General features: G+C 40.5%; 1 protein-coding gene across 2 annotated transcripts in view; it reads left to right on the top strand.

The window, feature by feature from the left end:
- Positions 1-14,842, top strand: part of vldlr (very low density lipoprotein receptor) — a 74,378-nt gene that overhangs the window by 24,535 nt on the left and 35,001 nt on the right. For both annotated transcript variants that reach the window (XM_085166702.1, XM_085166703.1), the window contains exons 3-5: positions 1,892-2,014; positions 9,045-9,167; positions 10,693-10,901. In XM_085166702.1, coding sequence (XP_085022828.1) covers positions 1,892-2,014; positions 9,045-9,167; positions 10,693-10,901 — 455 coding nt within the window. The remainder of the gene's footprint in view (positions 1-1,891; positions 2,015-9,044; positions 9,168-10,692; positions 10,902-14,842) is intronic.

A 14,842-nucleotide genomic window follows, 5' to 3' on the forward strand; every position in this document is an offset into this window, starting at 1 on the left:
CTGATGCGTGAAAGATGAGAATCCAGATTTAATTAATAAAAGAAGAGTTTGGTAATGAGTCCCACTGTGGCTGGCTGTTGTCATGAGCTTCAAATTGGAGTTGGTTCTGAAGTCTGTATTTGTATTCTGGTCAGACGGTGAAGAGGGCTGAAGTGTTTTCTTGAGCCTCCAGTAGAGATGCTAGTGTTGGAGTTTGTTGTTTCACAAGTTTTCTTGGAAACATTTCTGTCTTTTCTACCAGACATGAGAAATTAACATCTTCCCCAAATTTCTTGTCTTTCCTATCAGATTCTTTGAAACTTTGGTTTATTTGAGATTCATCAATCCAACATAGCCTGGAGACTGCACTTGCATAAAGGTGTATTTTCCTTTTTAATGTAAGAGTGTTACCGAGAATAATTTAAAGGTTGCGTTATGAAAGTCCAAGGTGTAACCACATAATTAACATGGCAAAAGGACAAACTATTATACTCCAGACTTTAAGTGAAATTCTAGGAACAATATTCTCCTCCCAAAGGGAGTATGTGATCGTTTAGTTTGTCTGTTTGCAGTCTAGCTTAAAAACTGGAAGCTACACCAGCATTTTCAAATACTGTGATGTAGAGGCTAATAACAAAATAGCCGACCTAGGTACTCATGTCCCACAAGGCCTAAGCATTTGACCTTGAAATTCATTGTTTGCAGCCAAGGTCAAAATCGAATGCCCAAGATTTCAGCTAGTTCTGCTCCAATCATGATGATAAAATTCACCCTTTTGGTATGTAATGCTTCAGTCAAGGGTCAGAGTCACACGAATTGGGGAGGAAGTGGATATTCTCCAAACCTCTTAAAGAAATATTAGTTATTTGGGACATAATGAGCTCAAATGAAGATCGTAAAACATTAATGACATCTGCATTGTTTTCATAGAGCATTTGTGCCAATGCCAGCGTCTTTGTCATTCTAATTTCCATATTAACAATGCTAACAACGTAAAAAAATCACATTTTATTATAACCCTCGCCCTTTGGGTGGAGTTGCACCGAGTGCTCTTATGCATATATACTGTTTGTAGAAGTTGACAGACCTGTAAATTATTACATAATTATTACCTAGTTTTGTAAACCTTATGTTTATATGGTCACTAAAATGGGGGGAAAGCTCGTGGCTTTAAATGGTTTTAGCACTTTATTGATATTAATGGAGAATAAAATAAAAGTGGAAAGGAATGAACCACCAAGCCAGTCGTTCACAACCATTTACAGGCTTTGGGCATTCATGGTTCTTTGGCTATAGCACGCATCTATTGTGCTTGGCTGTCTTCAAACACAAGTGAACTAATGTAGTTTCTAGTTGGACCATGAAGATTTGGGTTTAAACATGTGTTGGCAGTTTTGCTTTTTTTTTTTTTTTTTTTTTGGGGGGGGGCATGTAGCTTCAGTATAGGATTGCATCACTGTAGTGTAAAAAGCAGCGGTGCTTGAAATGTCAAAATGTTTGTGGTGCAATAAATCTGTAAAGCTAAAGCAGTGTGAGAGCTGCTTCCTTTTCATGACTGTCACTGATATGTTCTGTTCTGTTTGAAGGGTTGTCCCACAACAGACCTACAACCAAATAAAAATGAGTTTATTTTTGTCTTCAGTCTCCCTTTGATTTAAAATGAGCGAGACACTCAAACCTCCCGAGGACTGTTTTGACTGCATTCCTTATGCAAATGTAGTGTTTGACTCTCGCTTAATCAGAACAGGTTGTAAACTGGTGACCTTTTCACAGGAGAGGAGCAAAAATGAATTCATATTCATGAAGTGTGCTAGTATGGATTTGATCTTTCCCTTGATATTATGTGTTTTTCTTTGTATAATGTGAGACATTTCATTCAAACAGTTATTTCATTTTCTCTCCCATGTTTCAGTTAAAAAGACTTGTGCGGAATTGGACTTTGTGTGTGACAATGGGCAGTGTGTCCCGAAGCGGTGGCACTGCGATGGGGAGCCAGACTGTGAAGATGGTTCTGATGAAAGCTTGGACATCTGCCGTAAGTAGATGATTTTCGATGAACGCTGCGCTACACCAACAGTCAAGTGTTACATGTGCAACTAAAGTAAATATGAATCTTTCGGTAAGAATTTAGTTTTGAACCTGTAAGCTGTTAAAGTGGAAACTTTCAGTTTGTAAGAATGTAATTGTCTAAACGCCTGATTATCTCATTAGATTAACCTTACTTTATTGTAAATTTCACAATGCAATCAATATGAAATGTCACCAACTTTAACGTGCTGGTGGTCATTTCAATGTGCTGTTCGGTCTGCAACCCCATGTAAATCTTTTAAGAAAATGTAGGCTTGGCTGTAACAGAAACAGGAAGGGGGTGGTGCTTTTAGTTTTCCCCAGCAGTTAGGAGTACGGTTATTATAAGACCAATGGGGCAAAGAATTGGTCTTGGGGTCTAAATAATCAGCCTCAATAGCGCACAGTGAGAGCTCCAGAAATGAAGTCTTTTTAGTGCTGAGTAAAAGGTTCGCATGCTGCAAGATTGATTATTGTTCCTGCTGTATCTGCCGCTGGAGAGAACACTGCTGTATGCAGGTCGGTTACTCCTGTTAATTTATAAATTACTTGGAGGAAAATGGGTTCATTCACAGGTTTGCACAGCAGCCATCACACAGATTAAGATTAACGACAAGGAACAATATCATGAACATTAACATGTGAAACCTGAGCTTGTATACACATCTCTCTCAAGAGGTCAAGCAGCATGAGATACTTTAATTCTGTGAAAGGTGGAAACTGTAGGTTCAGCCCCCAAAAAAACAGCGAGGATAAACTGACCTAAAAATTGTTTGTCCAGCCTTCTTTGGCTCACATCCTTGTGACTGGCTCACATCAGCCACAAGGATGTAGGCCACCACAGACAGGTCGGCCTTCCTCCTATGGGGTTGGGGCAGACACAAACACGCATCACACTTATAGCTAGCAAGCAAGCAAAACGTTATTTTTATACCACATTTTAGTTGAGGTGGAAGTCAATTGTCACCCCAAAAAGCAAAAGTTGCACTATATGAATTATGGAAAACAGAATTGATAAGTGTAATTAGCTGAATTAATAATAGAATCATAACCAGTGATGATAAAGGCAACAATAGACTGATAAAAATGACACACAATGATTTCAAAAACCCAAATTTGATGTAAAAGTGATGGCTCGTCTGACTTTTGTGGTTTTAAACGCTAGTCTTTAAATGTGTTATCAGTTAGTCTGTTGCTCCAGCAGCTTGGTGCATGAAAGCTAAAGCTGCTTCCCCATAACTGGTAGTGAGTGGGATCCCAGACCATGCATTAAAAACGAAGTGAAAATATGAAATGAATTCTAAGATTGGAGTTGACCGTTGAAGCACCTATGATCAAATGTCTATGCATGTTAGTTTGCATGTTTGGTTTGCTGCCTGGTACAGTACTAGGTTTGCATTGGCTCGAGGAGCAGCTTCTCCTGCTGCTGGTCCTGTAATGCCCATTTGAGGCCCACCTTTTACAGTATTAAAAGCATGCTTGCAGCCTGGTACAGAAACGGTTTTGTTGTCATTTGTAAGTCTTGGTGCATTTTAATGTCTTAAAGTGACTAATGGCTTGATGTGGTTGGTGAAGTTTGTGCTTCAGTTGTAATGAGTTAAATTGATGAGTGGCTGAACTTGTATTTTCACGCACAGTTGCCTTTACTCATGCTAGAGCACATTTATAAACGTTAATAAATGGTGAATGTTACAATTATGAAACCAGGCACTAAATTTAACTTCGAACACTGGGTGTCCACACTTCTTTTGTCAGTGTTTGGAGTGAGATTTGCTGGGGCAGCAGAGCATCTCGGGTGTCTGACAGGGTTGCGCACCAGCTCTGAGTTTTCACAATGAGCAGTGGTGTGTCTGGTATAGTCCCTTTCCTCCCACTGCAGTATTTCAGCTCAGCAGGTTCAGTGCACAAACCTGAAAACGATACGAAAGTAACAACCAGCAGAAAAGCAACATCTTAGAGTTGGGGCCAATCCCTTCTGCACTCCTGTGAGGGGATGTTTGGTGCTCTCTGCCAAAACATGAGCGGGACGCGTTGGGGAGTCGTTTCAGCAGCAGTTGTTCCAAGCCGTTGGCTGTTAGGTGTTGCTAAGGCTCCAACCGAATTCCTACAGAGTTAGAAAGACAAAGTGGGTGAAGTGGAAAAAAAAGACTTTTAGGCCTATAAAATGGAGAGAAATTCCACTGTAAAGTCGTCAGTGAAATGAATGAAAAGGAATTAAATCTCTAATTCATCCCCCTGTGCATCAGTTCAAACATTGAAATAACTTTGTATAATACAACCACTGTTAAACAAGACTTGGCTGACTACCTGCTGTTATCCATTCAGAGTAACTGCAAATCAGTGTATGGCTTCCCAGATGGGACAAATGAGAACTAGAATGTCTTGGAATACTAAGCAGCCAGGTCGCGTTGGATGAATTGAAGACAAACCCTTCTCTGTGTATTTGACAATAAACATCTTATTGCCTGTGGACTACATTTTGACCCAGTGTAAAGCAGATCATGTTGAATGTGACAAAGTAATGATTAGACTAGTTTGGACAGTTGTGAGGTTTCGGTGTTCTGGCTAAAGCAGACTAATGTTGGGAGTAACAAGGTTTTCTTTTTACTCAACTGCCAACTGTAGTGAAGCAAGTGGACATGGCTGAAAAGATCCAACAGTAGTCGTGTTTTTCCTTTCAGTCGCATCCATCAGCAGAAGCCTGATGGATGCTGGTTCGAACACCGGTTGGGAAGCTTTTGTTACTTATAGTAACACAGCATGCTGTGGTGACACCATTAAATATAATTTGACTTCAGATGAATTTTGTCAGCTCCACACACCAACGCAGGTTTGAGGTGCAAGAAAAGGAGAATATGGTGACTGTAAATGACAGCAGGATACAGCAGTCGAAAGACTCAGTAAGGGGAAAAATAACTTGCTGTTTTTCTTTCACTGTATTTATCCTTGGCCTGTTTAGTTTTGGCCTAAATAAAAGCAAACGCATAAGTGATGTCATCTTAAAGACCTTTGTTACACTTTGATTTTGTTATTTTACTAAATAACAAAATCAAAGTTGAACTTTGTGTTTTAGCCATAAAATGATTCGGGGACTTCATATTTTAGCGCTGGTAATGAATTTGTACCAGATGTATACAAATGCCCGTAACAATGTATTGGATTGGACCACAAGTGGAAAAAGTAGTTATAGGTCACCAATTTTTAAAAGTATCAATACTCAACAATGTAAACAGTAAAAACTGACACTGGACATTATTTTACTGTTAATACAAGAGCACGAAACCCCATTAGGGGCTCCAAAGGACACGAAAGGACAGTCAGGCAAAACGCTAAAATAATGGGGGCGCAAACAAGGTTAGTGAGCTGCAGGTTAACCCTCCTGTTATGTTGCGGGTCAGGTTGACCCAGAACAGAAGAGATGTCACATGTCATCTGCATCACTACAGAAAATGAAAAAAATCAATTATAAAAGAAAATTGTAAAATAATCAATGCCAGTGTTTCTGACACTTTTGAATGAGTAAATTTGTCCCAGGTCAAATTAACCCAGGAGCATAACTGGTGTTCCTGGAAACCAACATAACAGGAGAGTATTTGGGAGTGCTTTCGGAACTAAATCGCTCCTGTCAAAAAGCAGCTCTCATTATAAAGTTGTGCGTACGTAAAAAGTGTCTGTCTGTCCAGCCACTAGCTTGTTACAAAATGCAATTACAAATGCAACATATGCAGCACATACGTAGGCCAGCAAGCAAATGTTAGAGGTCTGTATTGCAACATTATCAAGGTTTGAGCACAAACCAATGGAATAGAAAATATTTATGAATGGGAACTTGTATATAACTGGTGTTTAAAAATTCACATTCATAGATATTATGTATAATCAGTGGTAAGAGGCGTTGTTTGTGTATTTATGAACATTAACTGACGAGTTGTTAGAGAAGCTTGAAGTGGTGAGACTCTCTACTGTAGTAACACATTTGAGAATAACAACCCCAGGATAAACGGGAATGTTGGCAGGTGCGAGTATGGCCCGGTGGGTTGGGGAGCCAACCCCACCCAAGTTTAAGAACAAAGTAACTTTCAGTTGCCATTTAACTGCCCCCCCTCCCCCTTATTTTTTATTTATTTGTTTTTTCTTTCTCTCCTGATTGAAATCATGAAACTCATCTAAGTGTTTTTCTCTGAAATCAGCTTGAGCTTTTGTAGGGTTTATGCTCTACAAAAGCTTGTAGTGCGTGTCTCACTTTTCACTTGGAAAAGTGTCTCGGTCAACTGAAGGTCTTGACAGGGATATCAGTCTGCAGTCTGTGTGAGAGAAGTTCCAGTCATAACTACAGTGGTGTACGTGCCAGTCAACACTGCTACTGTAGCAGTTATCTTTGTACTGTTTGACCAGCTGTTGACTTTACAGCAGGCAACAGAGTGACGTCGTCTATGAGTGGCTACATGCCTTGCAGAACAGGCTTAGTTTCACTATGTGGCTCTTGGCAGGATTATTCCATGTTTGCTTTGTCTCAAGTGTAAGTTTTTATGTGGCTAACGAAAGAAATTTAAGTTGGTGTAAACTCGAAGCTTGGAAAGTGTTCATGATTGGAAGTAGCATTAAATAAGATTAATAATTTAAAGCTTGTGTCCTTTAAACAGTGTTAACATGTATTTAATCTTGTGGTATTATTGATATACCAGTCTCAATTTCATTTCAGATTGTAATGATTGTAATGTAATTGGTTACTGGGGGCACGTATCAGTGTATTGAGGGGAAACTGCATGTGTATGTTAGCTTGGAGGGGCTCAGAGCTACGTTCAAGATCAGTAAAGACAAATGGACGACACAGAGCTGCCATTTGGTCTTTGATTTAATCACAGAATTTAGTCAAAGATTAAGCCAACAGGTGTGTTTTTGTGTACATGAGTTTCAGTTTTCAAGACTTTTCTTTCCTCAGAAGATTCCATAAAAAGTAAAGTTGGATTCAAAACAAGAGTTTGGTTTTTCATAGTTCAGACTTTACAGAGTTAATAAAATATAAAGAATTTTCAGGCAATGGAGGTTTTACCTGGAGGCAGTCATTTGCCACGAAGGTTGGAAGGAAGGGTCCAAATGGAGTTTCTTTCAAAGCCAGCTTCACTGTGGAAACATCACTGTGTGGTCTGTGTGTCACTCACATAGAGAGACAGATTTTGTTACAACCTTCATGTTATGGATGCACAGTGTGAGCACTCGGGTCGCATCAGAGCATCGGGCACCATATAGTGTGAGACCCTGCATCGTGAATTGGGAACTTCTAACCCCTGCGAGTCAGTCGTACAGTTTGAGCAGGAGCTGAATAACGCGACTAAAAAAAAATCGCAGTGTGTTTGCCTAGCTTTAGTTGGCCTATAGGTTGCCTATAGATTCTGCTTATTGGTTCCACTTCCACTGCAATCAGCTGATTTCAATTCATGTCTAAGGGGGAAAATAATGGCACAGTTTATAGCATGGACGAGAGCGTGGTGCATCCAGGACAGAAAAAACTGCATTCTTCTGCTAACACAATTTCAGCTATTTGCAGTCATCTGCACGGCCAGCCAGCATGCTAAAGTTAAGCTAGCCAAGAAAACTGAGTGAATGCTAACCCGAGCCCAGCAGCCACATTCTGAACTTAAACGGGTAACAAAATCCCAGCATATCAGTGGTTTCTGAAAGGCTCAGGTCAGCCTGTCTGGCACCAACAAGCATGCCACATTCAAAGTCAGTGAAATAACCTTCATTCTGATGCAGACATCAAACCAGCCTGCTCAAGTACTGTGTGCGCGTGCAGTGTGCAGACTATGCAGAAACTTGTACTCTACTGATTAATTGATTAATTAATTAACTGAACTGGAACTTTTCACCCCGTATCCTTAAGAGTGAAGAGGAGACTGCAAAATCAACTAGTCAGTAATGGGGATAAGTGTTAGTGCGCACACTGGCTCCTGTGCACTGTCATTACAGTGTGCAGCTGAGAGACCAAACTGGGTTCAGAATTATGTCAGTATATCACCAGCCAAGCTACAATTCTCATAGTCAATAATTCATACATCTATGGGAGTCACTCTTCTATTCACCTTCATCTGCTGCTCCACAGAGCAGCTCTTATCACTGCACGGCCAGTTTTATGTGCATGCTGCTTATCTCCAGCGTGAGATGAAGGGATAAGAAGCAAACTTGATCTTGAAGTGAAATTTTATGGAAGAAAGTATTGTTAGGGGAATATGTACCCTGGGGGAGGAAAAAGGGGCTTCCTGATAGTTCGGTAGAATTCTGAGTCGCATTTCTGGAGATGGAATTTAACCCCTTTTCTGGCCATAAAGGGGATTGTATTGTATTAGTAGCTGGCTTTTAAAATAAAGTACATGATCAAGAAAGTTGACAATGCTAAAACCAAACCCAAGACAATGGAAAAGATGATGTACATTCTGACAGATTAACCGGGAAAATATTTGCACCGTAAACATGAAAGGAATCTCAACACTGTTGATTTTGCTGCATCAAAGCTGTTGCTGTTCCAGCTAAATGGATTATGTAACAGCTTGCAGTTGTGTGGTACTTGAGGTGTTGTGAACATCTGACTTTGTTTTCAGTCGCACCTCAGGCAGCATAACGTTGCCCCGAGCCCTCCATCTCTCACAAAATGTCAGTTACTGTCATTGGGGCCGCCACGAATGAACCTAAAAGGTAACGGAGTCGCTGCAGCCTTTAGATGATACTGTGTTTCTGTTCATCACGTAAACACGATGTGCATCGTTTCCTAAACTCATGTAAAGGAGTTTTACATTCTTACCTCTGCTTACAAAAAGCACGCAGATAGTTGAGCCGTCTCAGCTTAAATTGGTCCTTTTTAATATCCCCGTAGAATACATCATTCATTGGAACAGCACCAGCACCAACACAAAATATGTTAACATTTAAAAAAAATTAGATACAGAATATATGACAGAACATGAAAATATCTAAGATCTGTTTGTTTTCTTTCCATACAGACATGAGGACATGCCGGATGAATGAGTTTAGCTGTGGCGCCGGCTCCACCCAGTGTATCCCAGTCTTCTGGAAATGTGACGGTGAGAAGGACTGCGACAGCGGCGAGGACGAGGTCAACTGTGGTAGGTGGACGCTGTTTGGCTTGGAGTGCACATGACTTCAGTTGATTTCAAAAACTGGCTATTCATTTCTAAATTAATTTTAAGTGATGAGGATTGTTCAGTGGTCTTGAAATCCTTTGGGATTTAAAACATTCCCAGGTTGCCATCAAACACTCGTCGTGTAGTTTGTCACAGCTAAGCAGTGACATCTTCATTTCTCATGTTTGCTGTTCATTGATGAGCACCGTGATGCTGGGAGCTGCAGAAATGCTGCCGTGGACTTAAGGAATTGAGACAATCACTGTGAAGCCATTTGAAGTCTCCTTTAGAGCTGAAGCTGAGCAGTTTTCTTTGCCATCTCATTAATATCACAAGTGCACCATAAGTTCTTGGTGTGTTTAAGTGTTTCAGAAGTGTTCAAAGTACTGCTTATTACTTGTAGCATTTGGTTTCCAGCTTTTATTGAAGTACTAAAACTGCTTCTAATCGCTGGCATCAGTTTGCCTCCTCCAGCTGTTTATCCTAAATTCTTGCATAAACACACTAACGGCTTTTCCTGCACAGCCCGGTCTGAACGATAACACAATCTGACAGTGAAGCACCCTGTAGACATTTAGATTTTTAATTAGGGCAAATGATTACTTCGCATACACATTAAAATGGCTTACATACTTTTAAGCCATAATATCTTGGAAGATTTTAACAATTGGCTTTCCACATTTGTGCTGAGTGCATGACTCCTGTTGTCTAAAAGGTGCCAATTTTGAGCATTAGCACTAATGTGTGACACTATACATATATCATTGTTTAAATACTGCTTAGTATCAGCTCTGAAGCAGCTGAAAACACTCAATGCTCAGCTACGGTTAATTGTTTGTTCCTGTTGAGTCTGCACCCCTGTTGTCCTTGAACTGTGTGCTGAGATGATTTACTGCAGTGTAGCGTGCTTAGACGGTGAGCTGCCACAATACAGTGTAAATCAAAATCGTGCCACCTCAATGTCTCGCGCATTCTTGGAGCTTCCAGTTGCTTCCGGTCGCTGCACTAAACTAACACTGGTGTTATTAGAGAAAGCAGAGAGGTGCACACATGATGGGTTTTGCGGTTGAGGTTTTAAAAATGGCTGCGAACTGGTCATCAAGCTGGAGTTGTAAACACAAAACGCAGTATTTTAAATATTGAATATTTTTGATGGAAGTCGTTAACAGGCACACAGCAAGTTGTTGACTCACTTCTGCCCTGTGTGAACTTTTCAGGACTTGGTCTGTGTGTTCATGTGACAAATGTTTTGCTCCAGCTGAAGCGTGGCATTGTGCTTGTTAATCTGAGACATGTCCTCTGCTGCTTGTCCAGGGAAACCAAATAAGGCTGAAGCTTGATACTTATTAAGTTTAGCTTATTGTTTTTAAGCTGTAATAACAGTAAACAGAGGTCATAAATAAATTCTAGCTTTAAAAAAAATGTCTTATTACTGTTACTGCATTAAAAATTCTGTGCTGTCAGTCCTTTCACAGCACACTCACATTTTTCCCATAACCCTCTCCAGGAAACATCACATGTGCCCCAAATGAGTTTACATGTGCCAGTGGACGCTGCATCTCCCGGAACTTTGTGTGTAATAGCGAGGATGACTGCGGCGATGGCTCGGATGAGGTGGAGTGCGCGCCGTCCTCCTGCGGGCCCAGTGAGTTCCAGTGTGGAAACTCTTCATGCATCCCGGCTAGCTGGGTGTGTGATGATGACGTTGACTGCCAGGTAAGAAAGAATACCACAGACTAATTTGCAACATGCACTCTGACACAATTCTTAACTGAATATGGTCCTTGTGACCCAGCCTGTTTTCAGTTATTTATTAATGGGAGCAGATGATTAGAGTCTGACTAAAGTATGGTAGCATGGCAGGAAAGTGTTTTGGTGTTATGCTGATTCAAACTAAACGACCCATGTAGGATTAAATTCTTATGGTGTTCTGATCAGTAAACCTGACCTTTGACCAGTGTAGCTTTTTAGCACTTATTTGCTTAATCTCACAACACTGCTGTCAAAACTTGCCTTTTACTTACTATGAGAATGTGTTGAACCCAGATCAGTGTTTGTTTTTAGGACCCAAATTTATTAAATCTAATGAATACAACCCAGCTGCAACCTCCAGGGCCAAAACATTAAGTCGACACAGATGTGCCAAAAGCAGTTTCCAGAGTCTCGTGTTCTTTAAAACTGGATTTTAGAATAGAATTGGCTGCTGTGTAATGATCTGTCCAAGAGTTTGTGATGAAGTTGTGTTTAGAGTGAAATACTAGTGTTAGTATCTTGAACTAATTAGAATTACATACACATGTGGCTCAAACACTTGATATAATTGACATTATTTTTGACCATTGTTGGTCACTAACAACAGCCATCAGCACAACCATACTATGACTCCAGCTTGCTGTTCAACTGCCACAGTGCACACCACCCTTGGATCTAAGAATGCTTACTTCTGGTACCAAACAAACTACCATGACAGCAACTGAAATACTACAGATGTAGTGCCAAAATGTGGAGTTGAAACCCAGTGGGTGATGTCACCGTTTTAACGCCTGTCTTTAAAACCGTCGTATGGACAAAACGGAGAAATGAATGCTGGCTCTTCAGTGGGAGCAGTAGAGGTGAGGAGAGAGATGAGGGGGATGTCGGCTGCAGACAACGAGTGCACCAATCCAGAAACTGCAAACTCACTGAGTTAACTGGTCACAGGGCTCCTCCTGTGTCAGCATTATACACACCCACACACAGGCTGGAGGGGAGATGCATCTGCCACATGTCAGATGACACAAATCTGATCTTGCACTTTATTCTGGAGGACCATTTTGACTTGGCTAGAGAACACTGAATGCCAGAACTGAAATCTGACTCAGAGGCGCTGAATAATGCCAAACTCCATGAAATGGATGGACATGACAAATCATTTTACATCAAGATATTAAAAAGAGAACCTTTTGTCAGGGTTGCAGTAGGAATACTGTCTTAATTTGAGGATTTGAGGCAGACTGCCAATAAATGGTACAATATTTAACACCCCACTATAGTTATTAACTGATACTTAAAATACGTATTCATGAAGAGGTATTAAATCATTTTCTGCTCTTGTGATACTTCACCATTTATATGCATAGTTAACTCAAACTTTAGTCTACCCTTAAAATACTGATGTTCTTCACTTGATGAATAAAAGCTTAAGCTCGCTCTTTCCTTTTTATGAGGAAACTCAGTTTTGTACATGAATACAATCTGGTCTCTTCTAAATCAGTCTTTTATAACATTAAAACTTTTAAGATCCTACATTGAATAGGCAAAATCTGTGACTGGGACATGCAGAGTTCAAACTTGGGTTTCCTGACTCTGGCTTTGCATCTTCACTTTGTCTTCAGGTGTTTTTGTTGAGACTTAAGTATCTGCAGTAGAGATGGCACGATACTACTTTTTTATGTCCAATACCGATATCATAAATTTGGATTTCTGCCGATACGATATGAATCCAATAGTGTGTTTTTAATCAATAAAACTGTTTTTTTAAAATATTTTGCTGCATTTTGTACAAGTTCATGCTCAAGTTTAAATAAACAACAACACGAGAAAATTAAGCTTGCAAAACTGGTGTGCATGGATGTGTGTGGCGCGCCTAGGGATGTCATACTGCTTTCTTTACAGTGAGGCTACACCTATTTAGGAAATGAGGGAGTGAACTTGTGCATTGTTGCTGTACACCTGAAATGCATGTGGGAAATTCAATGCAGGTGTACGGCAAAGATGCACAAGTTCACTCCCTCATTTCCTAAATGGGTGTAGCCTCACTGTAAAGAAAGCAGTATGACATCCCTAGGCGCGCACATCCATGCACACCAGTTTTGCAAGCTTAATTCTCTCGTACCACCCAGCAGCCACTGATCTGCCTCATACACACTCACAAATATTTTCACACACTGCAGAACAAGTTCTACTGATGCAACAATATGCTGCGTACCCATTAATTGGCTCACCGGACACAAACACTCACACCCACAAATATTTAAAGGGCTGTGTTCAGTGGGAATGTCGTTATTGTTCCCCCTCTGCTCCTCACACCCCGCCTGCCCTGTGTCAGTATTACGGAGCAGCAGACACATGCGTTCTCACACTCCATTAATCTGCTCCCATGAGACTCGGTGACTTTCTGAGATGATGAAAGTGTGAGAAACTCCTTCCTGCTGCTTCTCTTGATCCTGTTCTGGTCTGTTTGGCAGAGATTAATTCTAATTAATGAGCTAATCATCAGATCTTAGTGCTAAATGCTTCTGGCTATGACATCTGTGACCTGTATGCCCCCTCCACTTCCAGATCATATGTAAATAATAGTGTGAGAGGAACTGTGTATGTGTCTGGGCTCTGTCCTTCAGTGGCTGATGGTGCAAAACTTGGTTTAAAAGTTTTAAAATGTCTCATTAGAATTATAAAATCCACAAATGACCTTTAACATGCAGCTTGACAAAAGTTTCTCATACACTCAAACCAGACCCTAGTAAATAAGTTTGTATTAAAGTATTACATAACAGATGTGCTTGTTTTAACTTGTTTCAGAGCTGGTTTAATAAAGGAATAAAGTTTGCTTTTTAGTCAGACATTGTATTTCAGATTACAGTGACTTGAACCTCAATTTCACACTTTAATATGAAATAAGCTGCTGATGGCCGGAGAACTCTTTTTGTTTTTTTAAAAAGCACACCTGTCATTGCCAGGAACATCATCAGTAGCCTGGACAAGCAAATGGCTGTCCAGTCGGCTTGCCTGATAGGTGAACTGAGTCTGAGCCATCAGCTCTCCCTGCCAGGTTTACTAGCTTTAAGTTAGATACTCACAATTTTGTTGAGTCGGGAGTTTGCCAACAAAACTTTAGGATGATGCACTCAATGTTGCTTCTCTGCAAAATTCACTAGAGTCAACTAGTTAACTCTTTAACTAGAGTTCAGACCTGTTGTATTTATGAATGGTGAAGGGAGGCAGTCTGTGCCTTCAGATTGTTCCTGTCTACTGGAATAATGTAAAGAAACCCCCCCCCCCCCCCCCCCAAGCTCCATCATCCACAGCTGTTGATACTCCAGGATGCCTCAGTGAAATTACTTGGAGGCTTTGTCAGTCGGCATCATTTTAAAAATAAAATATTGTCACCATGAGTTGCTCGTGTGTGGCAAACAGTGTTGTTACACCTGGCTTGGCAGATTTTTTCTGTCTGCTTGGATCAGCTGGAGGGACTTAATGTTGCTGTACTGCTGTGCAAATTGGGAGTTTCTCTGTCAGGCAACTGGTGATGCTGTGATTAATTGAAAAGGTGGCACAACAGCTGTTTGCTTGTTAGACTATTAACTTTTTTTTTCTCTGACAAGCAGTCTCAAGTCCCCAAAAACTCCAGAATTATGATTTTTGCCTGACTGAAAGGATGAATGGTTCCCACAGGTGTTCTCTGTAGCTTTCAAAAGTCCAAAAGACAGTCCCAGAGCGGAGTCTGACACCACTACAATGATGCTTTCTTCAACCAACACCTCAGACTTTTAAATTATGTAAAAGTATTGCAGAGTTGCACATTGAAATTTAATGGTTCCAGCTTTTTAAGCTTTTCGTTATATAATTTACATGTATTTTTGGTCAGCACTCTGCATTTCCAGGGGATTTATTCAAAA

Source organism: Neolamprologus multifasciatus, chromosome 7 (genome assembly GCF_963576455.1).
Source record: "Neolamprologus multifasciatus chromosome 7, fNeoMul1.2, whole genome shotgun sequence".
Taxonomy (NCBI): Eukaryota; Metazoa; Chordata; class Actinopteri; order Cichliformes; family Cichlidae; genus Neolamprologus; species Neolamprologus multifasciatus.